Source organism: Nerophis ophidion, linkage group LG17, assembly GCF_033978795.1.
Source record: "Nerophis ophidion isolate RoL-2023_Sa linkage group LG17, RoL_Noph_v1.0, whole genome shotgun sequence".
Taxonomy (NCBI): Eukaryota; Metazoa; Chordata; class Actinopteri; order Syngnathiformes; family Syngnathidae; genus Nerophis; species Nerophis ophidion.
The window spans coordinates 20,391,358-20,413,387 of NC_084627.1; the positions used below are offsets into that span (position 1 = coordinate 20,391,358).

Genomic DNA, 22,030 nt, shown 5'->3' on the forward strand with positions numbered 1-22,030 from the left:
CAAAACAAAAACTTAACATTAATATTCTACAACATATTGATTCTGCTTTACATCATTATTTAAAAATGTAAAGGTATGGCAGAGCCTTGCATTGACATTGCTGTATAAACATAAAAATATCAGTTTGTTAGTTTTCTGAAAATGTGGCCCCCAAAACAATTTAGTTGAATACCCCTGAATCAGGTGGTTAGTATTGATTAATGTGTTATTGGGATAGTCAAAACAAAAACTAAACATTAATATCAATATTCTACAACATATTTCTTCTGCTTTACATCATTATTTTAAAATGTGAAGGAATGCCAGAGCCTTGCATTGACATTCCCGTATAAACATAAAAATATTTGTTTGTTAGTTTTCTGAAAATGTGGCCCCCAAAACAATTCAATTGAATACCACTGAAATAGGTGGTTAGTATTGGTTAACTTGTGTGTTATAGGGATAGTCAAAACATAAACTTAACATTAATATTCTACAACATATTGCTTCTGCTTTACATCATTATTTAAAAATGTAAAGGTATGGCAGAGCCTTGCATTTGACATTGCTGTATAAACATAAGAATATTAGTTTGTTAGTTTTCTGAAAATGTGGCCCCCAAAACAATTTAATTGAATAGCCCTGAAGTAGGTGGTTAGTATTGGCTAATGTGTGTATTATTGGGATAGTCAAAACAAAAACTTAACATCCATTTATCCATTTTCTACCGCTTATTCCCTTTTGGGGTCGCTGGCGCCTATCTCAGCTACAATCGGGCGCAAGGCGGGGTACAAAAACATAACATTAATATCAATATTCTATAACATATTTCTTCTGCTTTACATCATTATTTAAAAATGTCAAGGTATGACAGAGCCTTGCATTGACATTGCTGTATAAACATGAGAATATTTGTTTGTTAGTTGTCTGAAAATGTGGCCCCCAAAGCAATTTAGTTGAACACCCCTGAAATAGGTGGTTGGTATTGGTTAACGTGTGTGTTATTGGGATAGTCAAAACAAAAAACTTAACATTAATATCAATATTCTACAACATATTGCTTATGCTTTACATCATTATTTAAAAATGTGAAGGCATGGCAGAGCCTTTCATTGACATTGTTGTATGAACATAAGAATATTAGTTTGTTATCCATCCATCCATTTTCTAACACTTGTCCCTTTTGGGGTCCCAGGGGATGCTGGAACCTATCTCAGCTGCATTCGGGCGGGAGGCCAAGTACAACCTGGACAAGTCACCACCTCATCACAGGGCCAACACAGATAGACAACATTCACACTCACATTCACACACTAGGGACCATTTAGTGTTGCTAGTTTTCTGAAAATGTGGCCCCCAAAACAATTTCATTGAATACCCCTGAAATAGGTGGTTAGTATTTGTCAACATGTGTGTTATTGGGATAGTCAAAACAAAACAACTTAACATTAATAGCAATATTCTATAACACAGTGGTTCTCAGATGTCGGTACGCGTACCCCTGGGGGTACTTGAAAGTATGTCAAGGGGTACGTGAGATTTTTTTTTAAATATTCTAAAAATAGCAACAATTCAAAAATCCTTTATAAATATATTTATTGAATAATACTTCAACAAAATATGAATGTAAGTTCATAAACTGTGAAAAGAAAGGCAGCAATGCAATATTCAGTGTTGACAGCTAGATTTTTTGTGGACATGTTCCATAAATACTGATGTTAAATATTTCTTTTTTTGGGAAAACATGTTTAGAATTAAGTTCATGAATCCAGAAGGATCTTTATTACAATCCCCAAAGAGGGCACTTTAAGTTGATTATTACATCTATGTGTAGAAATCTTTATTTATAATTGAATCACTTGTTTATTTTTCAACAAGTTTTTAGTTATTTTTATACCTTTTTTCCAAATAGTTCAAGAAAGACCGCTACAAATGAGCAACATTTTTGCACTGTTATACAATTTAATGAATCAGAAACTGATGACATAGTGCTGTATTTTACTTCTTTATCTCTTTTTTTCAACCAAAAATGCTTTGTTCTGATTAGGGAGTCCTTGAAATAAAACAATATTCACAGGGGGTACATCACTGAAAAAAAGTTGAGAACCACTGCTTTACCTCATTATTTAAAAATGTGAAGGTATGACAGAGCCTTGCATTGACATTCCTGTATAAATATGAGAATATTAGTTTGTTAGTTTTCTGAAAATGTGGCCCCCAAAACAATTTAATTGGATACCCCTGAAATAGGTGTTTAGTATTGGTTAACGTGTGTGTTATTGGGATAGTCAAAACATAAAACCTAACAAAAATATCAATATTCTACAACATATTTCTTATGCTTTACATCATTATTTAAAAATGTGAAGGTATGGCAGACCCTTGCATTGACATTGCTGTATAAACATAAGAACATTAGTTTGATATCCATCCATTCATTTTCTACTGCTTGTCCCTTTTGGGGTTGCGGGGGCTGCTGGAGCCTATCTCAGCTACATTCAGGCGGAAGCCGGGGTACACCCTGGACAAGTCGTCACCTCATCACAGGGCCAACACAGATAGACAACATTCACACACTAGGGCAGTGGTTCTTAACCTTGTTGGAAGTACCAAACCCCACCAGTTTCATATATACATTCACCGAACCCTTCTTTAGTGAAAAATAGAATGTTTTTTTTTCAAATTCAAGACAAAGTTCTATGTTTTTGGTAACACTTTAGTATGGGGAACATATTCTAAGTACCGTATTTTTCTGAGTTTTTCGAAAATGCATAATAAAGAAGGAAAAAAACATGTAAGTCGCACTGGAGTATAAGCCGCATTTTTGGGGGAAATTTATTTGATAAAACCCAACACCAAGAATAGACATTTGAAAGGCAATTTAAAATAAATAAAGAATAGTGAACAAAAGGCTGAATAAGTGTACATTATATGACGCATAAATAACCAACGGAGAAGGTGGCTGGTATGTTAACGTAACATATTATGGTAAGAGTCATTCAAATAACTATAACATATACAACATGCTATACGTTTACCAAACAATCTGTCACTCCTGATTGCTAAATCCGATGAAATCTTATATGTCTAGTCTCTTACATGAATGAGCTAAATAATATTATTTGATATTTTACGGTAATGTGTTAATAATTTCACACATAAGTCGCTCCTGAGTATAGGTCGCACCCCCGGCCAAACTATGAAAAAAACTACGACTTATAGTCCGAAAAATACGGTAACGAAGACTTAATTTAGAGTTATTTGGACACTAGGGGAACATATTCTAAGTGATAAAGACTTAATTTAGAGTTATTTGGTTAGGGTAAAGGTTAGAGGGTTAGGCCATGCCGAATAGGGCATTAATAAGGACTTAATGACTAGTTAAGAGCCAATATGTTACTAATTTGCATGTTAATAAGGACCTATATTAATGGTGAATATGTTCCCCATACTTAAGTGTTACCATGTTTTTTGTACTGGTGCAAAAAATGAACCGTGCATGATCATCACCTTGTTCAAACAACAAAATCAACAGTGCATAAACTCACAACAAATTACACACCTGCAAATCAGTCAGCTGTTGCCTTATCCGTAATACACCGATAGGGAAAAGTTTGCATTTACACGTTGAGTCGGGTGTGTTTTGACCTTCACCGAACCCCTGAGGTTGACTCACCGAACCCAGGTTAAGAACCACTGCACTAGGGCCAGTTTACTGTTGCTAGTTTTCTGAAAATGTGGGCCCCAAAACAATTTAATTGAATACCCCTGAAATAGGTGGTTAGTAGGGCTGCGAATCTTTGGGTGTCCCACGATTCGATTCAATATCGATTCTTGGGGTCGCGATTCGATTATATAGCGATTTTTTCGATTCAATGCAATTCTTGATTCAAAAACGATATTTTTCCGATTTAAAACAATTCTGTATTCATTCAATACATAAGCTTTTATAATTGTAAAGGACAATGTTTTATCAACTGATTGCAATAATGTAAATTTGTTTTAACTATTCAACGACCCAAAAATATGACATATTTTATCTTTGTGAAAACATTGGACACAGTGTGTTGTCAAGCTTATGAGACGCGATGCAAGTGTAAGCCACTGTGACACTATTGTTCTTTTTTATTTTATTTTTATAAAAGTCTAATGATAATGTCAATGAGGGATTTTTAATCACTGCTATGCTGAAATTATAACTAATATTGATGCTGTTGTTGATAATATTAATTTTTGTTTCACTACTTTTGGTGTTTGTGTCTCCTCAATTGCTCTGTTTATTGCAGTTCTGAGTGTTTCTGGGTCAGGTTTGGTTTTGGAATTGGATTGCATTGCTTTGGTATTGCTGTGTATTGGTTTGTTGGATTGATAAAAAATAAATACATTAAAAAAAAAAAAAATCGATTTTTATAAAAATGAGAATCGATTCTGATTCGCACCACGTGAGAATCGCGATTCGTATTCAAATCAATTTTTTCCCACACCCCTAGTGGTTAGTATTGGTTAACATGTGTGTCATTGGGATAGTCAAAACAAAACAAAAATAACATTAATAGCAATATTCTATAACACAATTGTCTTCACTTGTCAACCTACCACTTTGGAAGTCCCATTACACTTTTCACCAACATTTGAGTCCCCGGTCCCTGATTCTTGTACTGCTTTTTTGGTCCAGAATGTATTGATTATCGGGGAAATAAAAGGATAAAGGATGGGCTCCAGGAACCTCTTGTAGACCCACAACAGAACAGGAATGACAATACAGGGGATGCAAACCATGACTGCAGACTGTTCAAAGTGAAGACCCTGCAATACAGATCTGAGATTATTAACTTGCTGATTAAATGTTCTTGGATCAAAACACTCATTGCATTTAACACCAAACAAATTTGTGTTTTCCATGAAAAGTCACACTTATTCACCCCCATATATTGTGAAATGAATAGAAAATAGAGTCAAGATATTGACAAGGTTAGAAATAATGATTAGTATTTGAAATAAGATTTTTTTACACATAAACATTTGCTTTCATCCAAGAATTCTCCATTTGCAGCAATTACAGCATTGGATACCTTTGGCATTCTAGCTGTTAATTTGTTGAGGTAATCTGGAGAAATTGCACCCCATGCTTCTAGAAGCAGCTCCCACAAATTGGATTGGTTGGATGGGCACTTCTTGCGTACCATACGGTCAAGCTGCTCCCACAACAGCTCAATTGGGTTCAGATCTGGTGACTGCGCTGACCACTCCATTACCGATAGAATACCAGCTGCATGCTCCTTCTCTAAATAGTTCTTGCACAATTTGGAGGTGTGTTTTGGGTCATTGTCCTGTTGTAGGATGAAATTGGTTCCAATCAAGCGCTGTCCACTGGGTATGGCATGGCATTGCAAAATGGAGTGATAGCCTTCCTTATTCAGGATCCCTTTTACCCTGTACAAATCTCCCACCTTACCAGCACCAAAGCAACCCCAGACCATCACATTACCTCCACCATGCTTAACAGATGGCGTCAGGCATTCTTCCAGCATCTTTTCAGTTGTTTTGCGTCTCACAAACGTTCTTCTTTGTGATCCAAACACCTCAAACTTTGATTTATCTGTCCACAACACTTTTTTCCAGTATTCCTCTGTCCAATGTCTCTGTTATTTTGCCCATCTTAATCTTTTTCTTTTATTGGCCAGTCTCAGATATGGCTTTTTCTTTGCCATTCTGCCTTGAAGCCCAGAATCCCGCAGCCGCCTCTTCACTGTAGATGTTGACACTGGTGTTTTGCGGGTACTATTTAATGAAGATGGCAGTTGGGGACCTGTGAGGAGTCTGTTTCTCAAACTAGAGACTCCAATGTACTTATCTTCTTGCTCAGTTGTGCAATGCGGCCTCCCACTTCTTTTTCTACTCTGGTTAGAGCCTGTTTGTGCTGTCCTCTGAAGGGAGTAGTACACACCGTTGGGGGAAATCTTCAATTTCTTAGCAATTTCTCGCATGAAATGGCTTTCATTTCTAAGAACAAGGATAGACTGTCGAGTTTCAGATGAAAGTTCTCTTTTTCTGGCCATTTTGAGCGTTTAATTGACCCCACAAATGTGATGCTCCAGAAACTCAATCTGCTCAAAGGAAGGTCAGTTTTGTAGCTTCTGTAACGAGCTAAACTGTTTTCAGATGTGTGAACATGATTTCACAAGGGTTTTCTAATCATCAATTAGCCTTATGAACCAATGAGCAAACACATTGTACCATTAGAACACTGGAGTGATAGTTGCTGGAAATGGACCTCTATACACCTATGTAGATATTGCACCAAAAACCAGACATTTGCAGCTAGAATAGTCATTTACCACATTAGCAATGTATAGAGTGTATTTCTTTAAAGTTAAGACTAGTTTAAAGTTATCCTCATTGAAAAGTAAAGTGCTTTTCCTTAAAAAATAAGCACATTTCCATGTGATCCGAAACTTTTGAACAGTAGTGTATATATATTATGTTGATGCCGTATTTCATGTTTACTGGACGTGTTGCCGTGTGGCTACGGCTAACTAGTATTACGTCAGCAGGTTCGCTGCTAGGCTAACACTACCTAGCATCTTGCTTTAAATAACTGATGCGTTTTGATATAATGATGTAGTTATAACAATTGAATAGTAAACAACCGTACTTAAATGGGTAATAGACCTCACCTTTCGGAAGAATGACCTACACTAAACGTTGACACTTCAAGCAGTATTTATCATGAAGAATGTTTGCGGTAACGACTGGCACAACTATAAACCAACACGCATGCGCATAGTCTGTTTCCGCTGAAAGAGATGTCGTAAAGCGGAAGTTGTCAAATAAAAAGAGGAACGGGCGGAAGTAGTGATATAAACATGAGGGGCGCCCGTCTTTAAAACACCACCGAATGGATTTCTGAATTATTACTCCGTGAGTTACATTTGCTTTTTAAGAAATGTGAAAATGTAAATAATCAGTGTTATTTTTGTTGCTGTACACGCTACTGTTAGATATTTAGTGCGCTTTATGTAATAGTTGTAAACAAGCTAGGTAATCACACATAAAAACACAATTAAGAGAGCTTCATCCTCTACCATCAGTTTAAGTGTTCAAACTCAAACTGTTTACTGGTGCCTATCTCAGCTACAATCGGTCGGAAGGCGGAGTACACCCTGGACAAGTCGCTACCTCATCACAGGCCAACACAGATAGACAGACAACATTCACACACTAGGGACCATTTAGTGTTGCCAATCAACCTATCCCCAGGTGCATGTCTTTGGGGCTTCACGGTGGGAGAGGGGTTAGTGCGTCTGCTTCACAATACGAAGGTCCTGCGGGGTCAGGGTCCAATCCCAGGCTCGGGATCTTTCTGTGTGGAGTTTGCATGTTTTCCTCATGACTGCGTGGGTTACCTCCAGGTACTCTGGTTTCCTCCCTCTTCCAAAGACATCTCATAATGTGAATCAGAATTTATTTGACTGTTTATGAAGAACTTTACTATGTTTGGATTAAAATTGTGTACACATTTAGAACAGGAAGTGAACAAATGTCCCATTAATTGCTATGAAATGGAAAGGAGGTAAGTTAAAGTTAAAGTACCAATGATTGTCACTCACTCACTAGGTGTGGTGAAATTTGTCCTCTGCATTTTGACCTCTGTTCACCCCCTGGGAGGTGAGGGGAGCAGTGGGCAGCAGTGGTGGCCGCGCCCGGGAATCATTTTTGTTGATTTAAAGGCCTATACTGAAATGCCCATCCATCATTCCCTTTGGGGAGATTTTCTTATTCAAACGGGGATAGCAGGTCCATTATATGTGTCATACTTAATCATTTCGCGATATTGCCATATTTTTGCTGAAAGAATTTAGTAGAGAACATTGACGATAAAGTTTGCAACTTTTGGTCGCTAATAAAAAAGCCTTGCCTGTACCAGAAGTAGCAGACTATGTGCACGTGACGTCATGGGTTGTGGAGCTCCTCACATTGTTTACAATCATGGCCACCAGCAGCGAGAGCGATTCGGACCGAGAAAGCAACGATTTCCCCATTAATTTGAGCGAGGATAAAACATTTGTGGATGAGGATAATGAGAGTGAAGGACTAGAAAAAAAATGACAGGGCAGTGGAAGCGATTCAGATGTTATTAGACACATTTACTAGACACATTTACTAGAATAATTCTGGAAAATCCCTTATCTGCTTATTGTGTTACTAGTGTTTTAGTGAGATTATATAGTCGTACCTGAAAGTCGGAGGTGTGTGGCCACGGGTGGGGTGACCGCCACTGTCTCTGAGGGAAGCCACGTTTCTCGACGAGGCGAAGCGAAGGCAGCTGGTCGGGCCGGGCTGAGCTTTTTCTCCCCCTCCTCCACGGTGGAAGCATCCCACGTTCAGGGGCGCCCGGTCGGAGGAGGCAAGAGAGTCCGCAGCTGCCTCTTTGACAGGTGCACGAGGAACGACGCAAGCTTCGCTCATGTTAACGATAAGAACCGATTTATTACCATAATTTTCTCACCAAAACTTGCCGGTTGACTTGTGGTGAAGAACCATGTCCGCTTGACCGCTCTGTTCCATAGTAAATCTTCACCTTCGGGAATGTAAACAAGAAAACACCGGCTGTGTTTGTGTTGCTAAAGGCAGCCTCAATACACCGCTTCCCACCTACATCATTCTTATTTGACGTCTCCATTATTAATTGAACAAATTGCAAAAGATTCAGCAACACATATGTCCAGAATACTGTGTAATTATGCGATTAAAGCAGACGAATTGTAGCTGGGATCGGGCTGGAACAATATGCCTGCTACAATCCGTGACGTCACGCCCACGCGTCATCATACCGCGACGTTTTCAACAGGATACTTTGCGCAAAATTTAAAATTGCAATTTAGTAAACTAAAAAGGCCGTATTGGCATGCGCAGCAATGTTAAGATTTCGTCTGATTGTGTGGTCGGCAGTAGTGGGTTTCAGTAGGCCTTTAATCCCCAATTCCAACCCTTGATGCTGAGTGTCAAGCAGGGAGGTAATGGGTCCCATTTTTTATAGTCTTTGGTATAACTCATCCAGGGTTTGAACTCACAACCTACCGATCTCAGGGCGGACACTGTAACTACTAGGCCACTGAGTAGGTTAGAGCAGTGGTTCTCAAGCTTTTTTCAGTGATGTACCCCCTGTGAAAATGTTTTTGATTCAAGTACCCCCTAATCAGAGCACAGCATTTTTGGTTGAAAAAAAGAGATAAAGAAGTTGAATACAGCACTATCTCATCAGTTTCTGATTTATTAAATTGTATAACAGTGCAAACTATTACTCATTTGTAGTGGTCTTTCTTGAACTAGTTGGAAAAAAAGATATAAAATAAGTAAAACTTGTTGAAAATAAACAAGTGATTCAATTATAAATAAAGATTTCTACACATAGAAGTAATCATCAACTTAAAGTTTTGGGGATTGTAATAGATATCCATCTGGATTCATGAACTTAATTCTAAACAAAGAATTAAATCTAACATCAATATTCATGGAACATGTCCACAAAAAATCTAGCTGTCAACACTGAATATTGCATTGTTGTATTTGTTTTTCATAGTTTATGAACTTACATTCATATTTTGTTGAAGTATTATTCAATAAATATATTTATAAAGGATTTTTGAATTGTTGCTATTTTTAGAATATTCTTGAAAAATATCACGTACCCCTTGGCATACGTTCAAGTACCCCAGGGATACGCGTACCCCCATTTGAGAACCACTGGGTGAGAGGTTAATCGGTATAAAAAAAGCTCTGATTCTCCCTACTCCATTTGCTTCATCAACGGCACAGCAGTGGAGATGGTTAGCAGCACCAAGTTCTTGGGGGTGCAGATAACTGACATTACCTGGTCCCTACACACTGGAGCTCTTGTAAAAACACCTCAGCAGCGCATGCACTTTTCGTGTCAGGTGAAAAGAGCATAGGTCCCCCCCCCCATTCTCACCACATTCTACAGAGGCACTATAGAGAGCTTACTGACCAACTGCATCTCTATCTGGACTGGAGCCTGCAGTGCCTCAGACTAGAAGTCTCTGCAGAAAGTGGTGGGGACGGCGGAAAAGATCATCAGGACTCCTCATTCTCCTATCCAGGAAATCGCAAAAAGCCGCTGCCTGACCAACACTCAGAACATCTGCAGAGACTCCTACCACCCCCACCAGGGACTGTTTTCACTGCTGGACTTTCAAAAGAGGTTCTGCAGTCTCAGTAGCAGATCAGGTTCTGTAACTGCTTTTTCCCTCAGGCCATAAGACTCTTGAACGCATCATAATAATCCCCTCAACTCCCCCCCAAAAACAGATTAACTCGCTGGAATACAAAGACAATATAACATACATCCATAAACGTGGATGCATATGCAAAAGAACACTATGTTTATCTGTACAGTAATCTATTTATTTATATCTGTACCTTATTTCTCCTTTATCCTGCACTACCATGAGCTAATGCAACACAATTTTGTTATTATCTGTACTGTAAAGTTCAAATTTGAATGACAATTAAAGGAAGTCTAAGTCTTTTCGGACATGTTGTAATGAGAAACTGGAAACGTGACGTACTATGTTGCGATTGTAAAGAATGGAAATATAACTTTTGCATTAATTATTTTCAGCGCAAGAATGCCACTATTGACACAATCGCAGGGTGATAATGACGTCTACGTGTTGACTGGCAGTTTGGACAACGCTCGCAATTTGTCCAACATCCTGAAAGCCATTGCTTTTAAAGACCACGCCATCTTCACTGCCACCCCCAACGGGCTAAAGGTTACTGTGGAGGATTCTAAATGTCTTCAAGCCAATGCCTTTATCCAGGTGTGTTCATAATCCATCATTCTTAAAATAAGTTGCTCTTGCTGAAGGAATTGTTTATTATGACACCGCTTGCTTCTTTTATATTGCAGGCTGAAATCTTCCAGGAGTTCACCATCAAAGAAGATCTGGTTGGATTTCAGCTGAACCTCGCTGTTCTGTTAGATTGCCTTAATATCTTTGGAGGAAGCACAGTACCGGGTGGTGAGCAAATGTGCCTCATTATAGACTGGGTTGTGCATCTTCTCAGTGCATGTTCATGTACGTTAAACAGGTGTGTCAACCGCCCTGCGAATGTGCTACAGAGGCTACGGTTACCCTCTGACCCTGTTCTTGGAGGAGGGCGGTGTGGTGACAGTTTGCAAGATCAACACACAAGAGCCCGAGGAGCCTATTGACTTTGAGTTCTGCAGCAGCAATGTCACAAACAAGGTAGAGTTCAAACGACACTCATTGCAATAAACTATAATGGAATTATGAATGGAAATATTTTTCCTATAGGAAAATAACTAGGGCAGCACGGTGAGACAGGAGTTAGTGCATGTGCCTCACAATACGAATGTCCTGTGTTCAATCCCGGGCTCGGGATCTTTGTGTCTGGAGTTTGCATGTTCTCCCTGTGACTTCGAAGGTTCCCACCGGGTACTCCGGCTTCCTTTCACCTCCAAAGACATGCACCTGGGGATAGGTTGATTGGCAACACTAAATAGTCCCTAGTGTGTGAATGTGAGTGTGAATGTTGTCTGTCTATCTGTGTTGGCCCAGCGATGAGGTGGCGACTTGTCCAGGGTGTACCCCGCCTTCCGCCCGAATGTAGCTGAGATAGGCTCCAGCACCCCATGCGACCCCAAAAGGGACGAGCAGTCGAAAATGGATAGAAATGAACTATAATGTTTGTTTTTTTTATTACAAACATGCCTATAAGTACATCACATGTTTACAATTCAACATACCGTATTATTCTGAGTATAAGTATTTCCGGAGTATAAGTCACACCTGACGAAAATGCATAATAAAGAAGGAAAAAAACACATAAGTCGCACTGGAGTAGAAGTCGCATTTTTTCGGGATATTTATTTGATAAAACCCAACAACAAGAATAGACATTTGAAAGGCAATTTAAAACAAATAAAGAATAGTGAACAACAGGCTGAATAAGTGTACGTTATATGACGCATAAATAACCAACTGAGAAGGTGCCTGGTATGTTAACGTAACATATTATGGTAAGAGTCATTCAAATAACTATAACATATAGAACATGCTATATACCAAACTAATCGCTAAATCCCATGAAATCTTATACGTCTAGTCTCTTACGTGAATGAGCTAAATAATATTATTGATATTTTACGGTAATGTATTAATAATTTCACACATAAGTCACTCCTGAGTATAAGTCGCACCAAAGTCGCGGCCAAACTATGAAAAAAACTGCGACTTATAGTCCGAAAAATACGGTACTTGAAAAACATTTGAATTAAAAAAACAAGTTATGTAGTAGTAGCAATTTTTAGATGGATTTTTCATACACATTTAAAAACTTCTTTGTTGTCTACATAGCATGTAACGGTGTTTTTTTGGAAAACCATCAATCCATCTTCTTCCGCTTATCCGAGGTCGGGTCGCGGGGGCACCAGCCTAAGCAGGGAAGGCCAGACTTCCCTCTCCCCAGCGACTTCATCCAGCTCTTCCCAGGGGATCTTGAGGCGCTCCCAAGCTAACCGGGACACATAGTCTACCCAACGTGTCCTGGGTCTTCCCCGTGGCCTCCTACCGGTTGGACGTGCCCTAAACACCTCCCTAAGGAGGCGTTTGGGTGGCATCCTGACCAGATGCCCGAACGACCTCAACTGGCTCCTCTCAATGTGGAGAAGCAGCGGCTTTGCTTTGAGCTCCCCCCCAGATGGCAGAGCTTCTCACCCTATCTCTAAGGGAGAGCCCCGCTACCCAGCGGAGGAAACTAATTTCGGCCGCTAGTACCCGTGATCTTTGGATAACATTTTGCATAAATTATTTTTTATGGACCGTCTTCAAACCGCTTTCTTACTGTCTCCTCAGGACACGCCGTTTTGTGCGCGGTCTTATTTACGTGGCTCCGATTCGACTGCATCCTCTCCCCGTCAACCATGTTGTAGTGTTTAGCGCTTCCATAGCGGGTCTATTGACAGACATAAGTTGGAACTACCGTATTTTTCGGACTATAAGTCGCAGTTTTTTTCATAGGTAAGCCGGGGGTTCGACTTATACTCAGGAGCAACTTATATTTAAAATTATTAACACATTACCGTAAAATATCAAATAATATTATTTAGCTCATTCACGTAAGAGAATAAACGTATAAGATTTCATGGGATTTAGCGAATAGGAGTGACAGATTGTTTGGTAAACATATAGCATGTTCTATATGTTATAGTTATTTGAATGACTCTTACCATAATATGTTACGTTAACATACCAGGCACCTTCTCAGTTGGTTATTTATGCGTCATATAACGTACACTTATTCAGCCTGTTGTTCACTATTCTTTATTTATTTTAAGTTGCCTTTCAAATGTCTATTCTTGGTGTTGGGTTTTATCAAATAAATTTCCCCCAAAAATACGACTTATACTCCAGTGCGACATATATATGTTTATTTCCTTCTTTATTATACATTTTCGGCAGGCGCGACTTATACTCCGGAGCGACTTATACTCCGAAAAGTGCAGTATATGCTACTTTGTGTAAGAAATGGCAACAGCGGAGGATGAATGTGCATGTACGAACTAGTCTGCCCCATAACCATAGGATAGAGGAAAATAAAAGGCTTATTGACTACAGCGGAGACTACAATAGCAGCAAAGCACTTTGGGTAAATTTTTACACTATACAGAGGTATCCACTTTAGTCACAATTGGGAAAAACTTTATACATTCCTAATGGCTTCTTTGAAGGAGGGCAAGACTGTTTCATTAATATCTCTACCATGCATTAATTTTTTAATTCCAAGTTTTCGGGACTTATGCAGATCCCAAATACACATAATCAAGTACCAACAGGTAATAAAAGTTGGTTTTGCATAATACATGGGTGTCAAACCCCGCCTACTGCCCGAATGCAGCTGAAATCGGCTTCAGCGACCCCCCGGACAAGCAGTAGAAAATGGATGGATGGATGAATAGGTCTCAAACGTAAGGTCCGGCCCGCGAACAGGTTTTATGCGGCCCGCGTGATGAATTTGCCAAGTATTCAAATGAGCTGTATTTTTTTTTTTTTCAACGAAACAAACTGCTGTTCTAAATGTGTCCACTGGATGCCACAATAGCAATTCTGTTAGGCAAGCAAACGGTTTATACCGGGGCCCAGCAAGAGGGACACAATAAAGGGTGGCTGTGGCTCCTCCTCCTCGACACACATGAGACTTAAAGCCTGCCGTTATATGTCTTTTGCTTCGAACACATCGTCATTTGGCACCCATGCTCCCCCAAAATGTCTGTCAAACACGGGAAAAGTGAAATTGACTCTTTTGAATAGTTTTTACCTCTGTTTCTTACATTTTGTTGAGTTAGCACTGGATTGATATGCAGACATGACAAAGGAGGTATTTGATACCTAGATGAGTTTACAGGTTGTGTTGTTTGTTCAATCCCAGAAAGACCGTGACTTCAAGTTTAATCCCGACTTTGTAGATACACTGAGACAAAGTCTAAGTTCATTGTGTTTTTGAAGCTGTACCAATTTCCTCCGAATTTTCAACAAGCTTGAATTGTTTTGTCCAGAGGATTATTTGTGATTTTTACATTTTTAGAATGTGCTTGTTCTATTTTCGGCCAGAGTGAAACAAACAAATCAACTTGGCGTTGTCTTTATTTTGAAGTTATCATGCCATGATTTTACCATTCCGGCCCACTTGGAAATAGATTTTCCTCCATGCGGCCCCTGAGCAAAAATGACTTTCACAGCCCTGGCATGATAGTTAGCTGAGTTTATTAGCTTTCATACTAATATAAATAAATGAGTAACGGTTGACGGAAAAAATGTTTTTGGTACAAAATGTGTGATAACTAAATGAGAAAACAAGTGGTAAATTGTGGGAAGACGGGTAAAATAAATATAATAGAATAGAATAGGGATTTATTTGTCATTATTACAGTGAACAGGTTCAAAGAACAATGAAATTGGAGCAGATCCCCTAAGGTACATACACGATAATTTGGTGATATAAATAGTAATTTTTTTTTTTTTTAAAAAGATAGAAAAGAAGATATGTATCTATATATGTATATATCCACACACATGCATATATCCATACATATGCATATATATATATACATATACACCTAACATTATTGTACATTTTAGTCCGAAAAAACATAAAAAGACATGACACATGAGGACATGATGGACACATTGTGCTCATTAAATTGAAATATTGTATGATAAATATACTCGGCGAATGTCAGTGTGAATGTCTATATGTGTTGGCCCTGCGATGAGCTGGAGTCTTGTCTAGGGTGTACACCTCCTTCCGCCCGAATGCAGCTGGGATAGGCTCCAGCACCCCCCTCGATTCGAGAGGGACAAGCGGTAGAAAATGGATGAATGGATGAACTTGTATAGAAAAAATAAAATATGTTATAGATGATAGATAGAAGACACCGTGGTTTAGCGTTATTTGCACTTGTGTCTGTATTCTGTCTAAATACATGAAATATAATTCCACATATAAAAATGCTATGGGGTTTTAGTGCTGTTTAAATAAATGGATGGATTTTGTGTACTAGACACAGATAGGACACATTATTAATCATCAAAGTACATTTTAGTATCTGTACAAGTGTTGTGAACTGTCATTCAAGTGTAAAAACAAGTTTATTAACCAGTGTTTAATTTTGAGGTGTTAAAAAGATAAAACCCTCACTATATAAACATGACGGCAGATAGCAAAGGTAATTTATGTCGTAGATGTGCCACATGCTGGAGATTAAAATTAATATTCTCTTTTACGAGAAAAAAAAACAAGTGAACTAGAAAATGCTTTCAAATGTAATATCGGAAATTATCGGCATTTGTTTCAAAAAGTAAAAATTATGACTTTTTAAACCTTAAAGGCACTGCCTTTGTGTGCCGGCACAATCACATAATATCTACAGCTTTTCACACACACATGTGAATGCAAAGCATACTTGTTCAACAGCCATACAGGTCACACTGAGGGTGGCCGTATAAATAACTTTAACACTGTTACAAATATGCGCCACACTGTGAACTCACACCAAACAAGAATGACAAACACATTTCGGGAGAACATCCGCACCGTAACACATCAGAACAAATACCCAGAACCCCTTGCAGCACTAACTCTTCCGGGACGCTACAATATACACCCCCGCTACTCCCAACCCCCCAACACCTCAACCCCTCCAACCCGCCCACCTCAACCTCCTCATGGGAGAGCGTGTCCCAAATTCCAAGCTGCTTTTTTGAGGCATGTTTAAAACAATAATGCACTTTGTGACTTCAATGACAAATATGGCAGTGCCAGGTCGGCATTTTTTCCAAAACTTGAGTTAATTTATTTTGGAAAACCTTGTTACATTGTTTAATGCATCCAGCGGGGCATCACAACAAAATTAGGCATAATAACTTGTTAATTCCAAGACTGTATACAGGACTGTCTCAGAAAATTTAAATATTGTGATAAAGTCCTTTATTTTCTGTAATGCAACTAAAAACATGAATATGTCATACATTCTGGATTCATTACACATCAGCTGAAATATTGCAAGCCTTTTATTATTTTAATATTGCTGATTATGGCATACAGCTTAAGAAAACTCAAAAATCCTATCTCAGAAAATTAGAAATATTTCCTCAGACCGAGTAAAAAAAAAAAGATTTATAACAGCAAAACAAAATCAAACATTTGAAAATGTTAATTAATACGCTCAGCACTTGGTTGGGAATCATTTTACACGGATTACTGCATCAATATGGCGTGGCATGTAGGCAATTGGCCTGTGGCATTACTGAGGTGTTATGCATGCCCAGGATGCTTCAATATCGGCCTTTAGCTCATTTGCATTATTGGGCCTGGTGTCTTTCAGCTTCTTCTTCACAATACACCACAAATTCAGGTCAGAGGAGTTGGCATGCCAATGGAAGACAGTACTGCCATGGTCAGTACACCAGTTACTGCTGGTTTTGACACTGTGGACAGGTGCCAGATAATGCTGGAAAATGAAATCATCATCTCCATAGAGCTTTTCAACAGATTCAGCTTCAATAGCCGTATTCCCATGGTCAAGCTACTCCTGAACTCTAGACAACGGAAGTTCCCTCAGTCAGCAATGGTTTGGGGAGCCATGTCAGCTGCTGGTTTTGGTCCACTGTGTTTCATCAAGTCCAGAGTCAATGCAGCTTGCTTCCATCTGTTATAAAGCTCTACGGAGATGATTATTTAATTTTCCAGCATGATCTGGCACCTGCTCACAGTGCCAAAACCAGCAGTAACTGGTGTACTGACCATGGCATTACTGTCCTCCATTGGCCTGCCAACTCTCCTGACCTAAACCCCATAGAGAATTTGTGGTGTATTGTGAAGAAGAAGCTGAAAGACACCAGACCCAATAATGCAAATGAGCTGAAGGCCGCTATTGAAGCATCCTGGGCATCCATAACACCTCAGCAATGCCACAGGCCGATTGCCTCCCTGCCACGCCGCATTGATGCAGTAATCCGTACAAAAGTATTCCCAACCAAGTACTGAGTGCATTAATTGACATTTTCAAATGTTTGATTTTGTTTTGCAGTTATAAATCTTTTATTTTTACTTGGTCTGAGGAAATATTCAAATTTTTTGAGATAGGATTTTGGAGTTTTCTTAAGCTGTATGCCATAATCAGCAATTAAAATAATAAAAGGCTTGCAACATTTCAGTTGATGTTTAATTAATCCAGAATGTATGACATTTTCACGTTTTTGGTTGCATTACAGAAAATAAAGGACTTTATCACAATATTCAAATTTTCTAAGACGGTCCTGTATATCGGTATCGGTTGATATCGATATCGGTAATTAAGAATTGGACAATATCGGAATATCGGAAAAAAAGCCATTATCAGACATCTCTAAAGTGGACCCTCTGAAGTTGACCCACCATTTGTTCTGCTAAAACAGTTTCCTCCTAGCAAAACAATGGAAATTAAAATAGTCATGTGACCTATATTAACCGTGGCTGGCAGTATGTCAAATTCTGTCGTAAAAGGGAAAAAAAGAAGTGCGTCCTCTCAGCTCAACCCCCGATCTGTTTTGATTTAGAGACTCTTTTTTTTCTATCGGAACAGTCATAAAACCCTTTGGCTCTACCATGAATTGATTAACGTGGACCGCGACTTAAACAAGTTAAAAAACGTATTCGGGTGTTACCATTTAGTGGTCAATTGTACGGAATATGTACTCTACTGTGCAATCTACCTATAAAAGTCTCAATCAATCAATCAATTAATCAAAAAAGACTGTAGAGCAGCAGCAGTCTGTGGTGTGGCCCGGGAGCCATTTGCAACCCACAGCACATCGTCCAAATAACATCAAATAACAGTAAAAATGCAAAAGATAAAAAATAGACAGTGTAATGAATAAAATAAAATTTGATACAGCTAATAATGTTTTGTCACCTATCACACAAAGCTGACAAAGTGTTCTGTCTTTATGTCTGTTTTGATAATTTTTTTCACAAAGTCAAAAAAATATATATCAAAATGGCCCCTGCATGCTTTTTGAGATTATATATTCTTATTTTCTTGTAAGAAAAGTTTTGTACAAGAAATGTTAACATTCTCTCATCTTGGCGTTTAGTAATGGAGCAGTTTGATTTTTTTGCAATGTGTGTTGTTGCACAAAGAAAAATATGTGCTGGATCGGTGCTCACTGAGCTGAAGTCTTGCTGATGTTTTTTTTAATGAATTTGGGGACCTTTTAGAGGGGTAAAGGTAAAGGTTTTACACTGTGCAGAGATGTTAAACTGTGTGCTTTTCTTTGACTCTCATGTTGGTTATTTAATCAAAGGTAATCCTGCTGTCTGAAAGTCTGAAGGAGGCCTTTTCTGAACTGGACATGACCAGCGAGGTGCTCCAGATCACCATGTCCCCCAGCCAGCCTTATTTTCGGTACATAGCCTCTTGTTTAAGAGCAAAATATAAACTGTATTTTTTTTCTTAACAAATCAACTACTGTATTTATTTTTTGGTGATTTTCCACTTTAGGCTCTCAACTTTTGGCAACTCTGGGAATGCTCATTATGATTATCCTAAAGACTCTGACATGATGGAGCTGTTCCAGTGCTCCCAGACGCAAACCAACAGGTGAGGGAGGAGCATACATTTTAGTATACATTGATTGATTGAAGCTTTTATTAGTAGATTGCACAGTACAGTACATGTTCCGTACAATTGAACACTAAATCGTAACACCCAAATAAGTTTTTCAACTTGTTTAAGTCGGATTCCACGTTAATCAATTCATGGTAAATTCATTATTCTAACATACAATAATATGATACTGTCTGGCAGTGGAAAATCCAGCAGCTCTACTTCACCAACTCATATGTAATTCAACTCCACCTCGTCCCTAGCCATAGTTGGATGTATCCATTACTGCCTACAAGACCAAATTAGATATTAGATTAATTTGTATTGAAATGTTTGTATCATTTTGATGAACGTTTTATTTTGGCACATTTGTTTCGACTTTCTCATTTTTACTCAAGTGAAAAAAAGGGTAATTGATGAGAAGTATTTATTAAAAAAGTTAACACGAATGGATGGTTAACTAATGCTCAGAAAATTACTTATAAAAAGTAATTTATACCTACTTGTTACTTTGCTAAAATAGTAATTGAATTACTAATGGAATTACTCTTAAACAAATGCAATTGATTATATGAAAAGTAATTATTGCATTACTTTAAAAAAAAAAAATCAAATATCTGAGATGTTTCATGAGAGCAGTGTGTATGTGCCTTTTGAAATTGTCGCCAAGTGACGTGCGAGGGCACACTCCAAGCAGGGTTTAAAGTTAAAGTACCAATGATTGTCACACACACATACTAGATGTGGCGAAATTATTCTCTGCATTTGACCCATCACCTTTGATCACCCCCTGGGAGGTGAGGGGAGCAGTAGGCACCAGCGGTGCCGCGCCCGGGAATCATTTATGGTGATTTAACCCCCAATTCCAACCCTTAATGCTGAGTGCCAAGCAGGGAGGTAATGGGTCCCATTTTTATAGTCTTTGGTATGACTCGGACGGGATTTGAACTCACGACCTAATAGTTTATAGCTCAGCTGTGTTTTTTAGCTTAGCAGGGCAGCTTGCCAACGGTGATAGCAGCTCTGTTGAATGTTTTCACTGGTTTGTTACCTGTAGTTAATAAAGAAATTGAATGTACTTATTGTCAGGGTCAAATACCATGAGACATTATAAAGACACAGAAACAGAGAATATAAGACAAACCAGTGATTGCATTTCTTGTACGAGAGTAACCTGGAGCAAGTGGTCAGTTACAGGCTCCTAATTCACTCTGAAAACTTTCTCCACTGTCCTCGCCTTTTAATTCATTTGGGAATACCCTAAATTACAAACACACACACACACACACAGCTGCACTAAGGGAAGAAGGCGTATTTGTGGTGAGAACTTAACATGCAAATACAGAGGATACAGGAACTTCCTGCGTTGCACTGTGCCATCTGCCAATTCCTCTTTGAAGTTGGTAGGTCAACCTAATTTCAATCTAACGCCAAGTTTCATTTCTCTTCAGCTTGTCTACACAATGCATGAGCAAACAATCATATTTGAATAAAATTAGATAACTTATTTATAATTAATCCAACACTTATATGGCCATCACATCTTCTTGTCCACAAACAGGGTATTGTTTGGATTGCAAGCTACTCACTTCATTAATGTGTTCTTCATTATTCCCTTGTAGTAGTGGTGTGTATTACATGCTGTTTGCTGTGTAATGTTGCATCAAATTCATTTTAATGTGGTTGTTGCTCTCATTAGTAAAGATATATCCTACTTTGTACTTGTCATGTTCACATACAACCACATCACAAGTAAGGTGCCACGTTGCATGATTAAACGCATCGGTAATGGCGTAATGTATTTTACATAAAAGTATGTCATTAGTGAAAGTAATGGCTTTACTAACGTCGTTATAGGCCTGACCTCTGAAGTCAGCATATTGACTTAACAGCATCTCTGCTGTTTGCAGCCAAGTAGTGCACTACATTTTGCCTCGCAAGAATGATGAAGTAATGTGTGTCAACTGAACAGATACAAGATGGCTTTGCTGAAACCGTCCACCAAAGCTTTGGCTCTGTCCTGCAAAGTGTCAGTGAGGACCGACAGCCGGGGCTTCCTGTCGCTGCAGTACCTGGTCCGGAATGACGACGGGCAGATCTGCTTTGTGGAGTATTATTGTTGTCCCGATGAAGAAGTGGAATAGGAGTGATCGGCTCATCTTACCCTTCTTGCTTCAATTCAGTTGAGTGGTTCAAATATGGCAGGTGCTGCTTGAACGAGGTTGGTGAAGTGGATTCTTGACTAAAACAGGTTCAGGCAAGGGGAACTAGCGGAACACTTTCTTGTACACGGACTATGTTAATAAGAACTTTCATGTTTAAGCATTGTTCTTGCAGCGCTGCACAGAAGTGATGGGTAGATTTTCCAAGGATGCTCATTTCAAATTTGGATTAAAATCTACTTTGTCATGAAATAAAATATTTTTACATATCACAGTCTAGTCTTATATAATTTTGATCCAGCTGAGACATGTCATAATTTTATTATGGCATATAAACTACTGAAATTAGAAAAGCATTGAACACCACAACATACCCTTCCTTGCATCCGAGTTATTATACTATATATGCACTATAAACATTTTCTGGTAATAAGGCGAGCTCAAGTTAAACTTAATTGGGCATTGTCTTCACAATTGGTAACAAAAAGATACCATTGGGGCGGTATAGCTCGGTTGGTAGAGTGGCCGTGCCAGCAACTTGAGGGTTCCAGGTTCGATCCCCGCCTCCGCCATCCTAGTCACTGCTGTTGTGTCCTTGGGCAAGACACTATACCCACATGCTCTCAGTGCCACCCACACTGCTTTATATGTAACGTAGATATCGGGTTTCACTATGGTAAGTGCTATATAAATATAA

General features: G+C 38.8%; 1 protein-coding gene across 1 annotated transcript; it reads left to right on the forward strand.

Moving 5' to 3' along the window:
- Positions 1–6,756: 6,756 nt before the first annotated feature.
- On the forward strand, positions 6,757–21,607 carry LOC133536185 (cell cycle checkpoint protein RAD1-like). The gene is made up of 7 exons (XM_061876494.1): positions 6,757–6,900; positions 10,622–10,823; positions 10,913–11,024; positions 11,095–11,252; positions 18,870–18,970; positions 19,067–19,165; positions 21,144–21,607. Exons 2-7 carry the CDS (start codon positions 10,629–10,631, stop codon positions 21,313–21,315), a joined length of 837 nt encoding a protein of 278 aa, XP_061732478.1. The 5' UTR covers positions 6,757–6,900; positions 10,622–10,628; the 3' UTR covers positions 21,316–21,607.
- The last annotated feature ends 423 nt before the right edge of the window (positions 21,608–22,030 follow it).

What these genes read in the sequence shown, in the direction of transcription:
- LOC133536185 (XM_061876494.1), top strand. Translation starts at nt 10,629, where the DNA reads ATGCCACTATTGACACAATCGCAGGGTGATAATGACGTCTACGTGTTG. An exon ending in AAGCCAATGCCTTTATCCAG is followed by an intron (nt 10,824 to 10,912) that starts GTGTGTTCATAA and finishes TTTATATTGCAG; the next exon opens with GCTGAAATCTTCCAGGAGTT. An exon ending in GCAGCAATGTCACAAACAAG is followed by an intron (nt 11,253 to 18,869) that starts GTAGAGTTCAAA and finishes ATTTAATCAAAG; the next exon opens with GTAATCCTGCTGTCTGAAAG.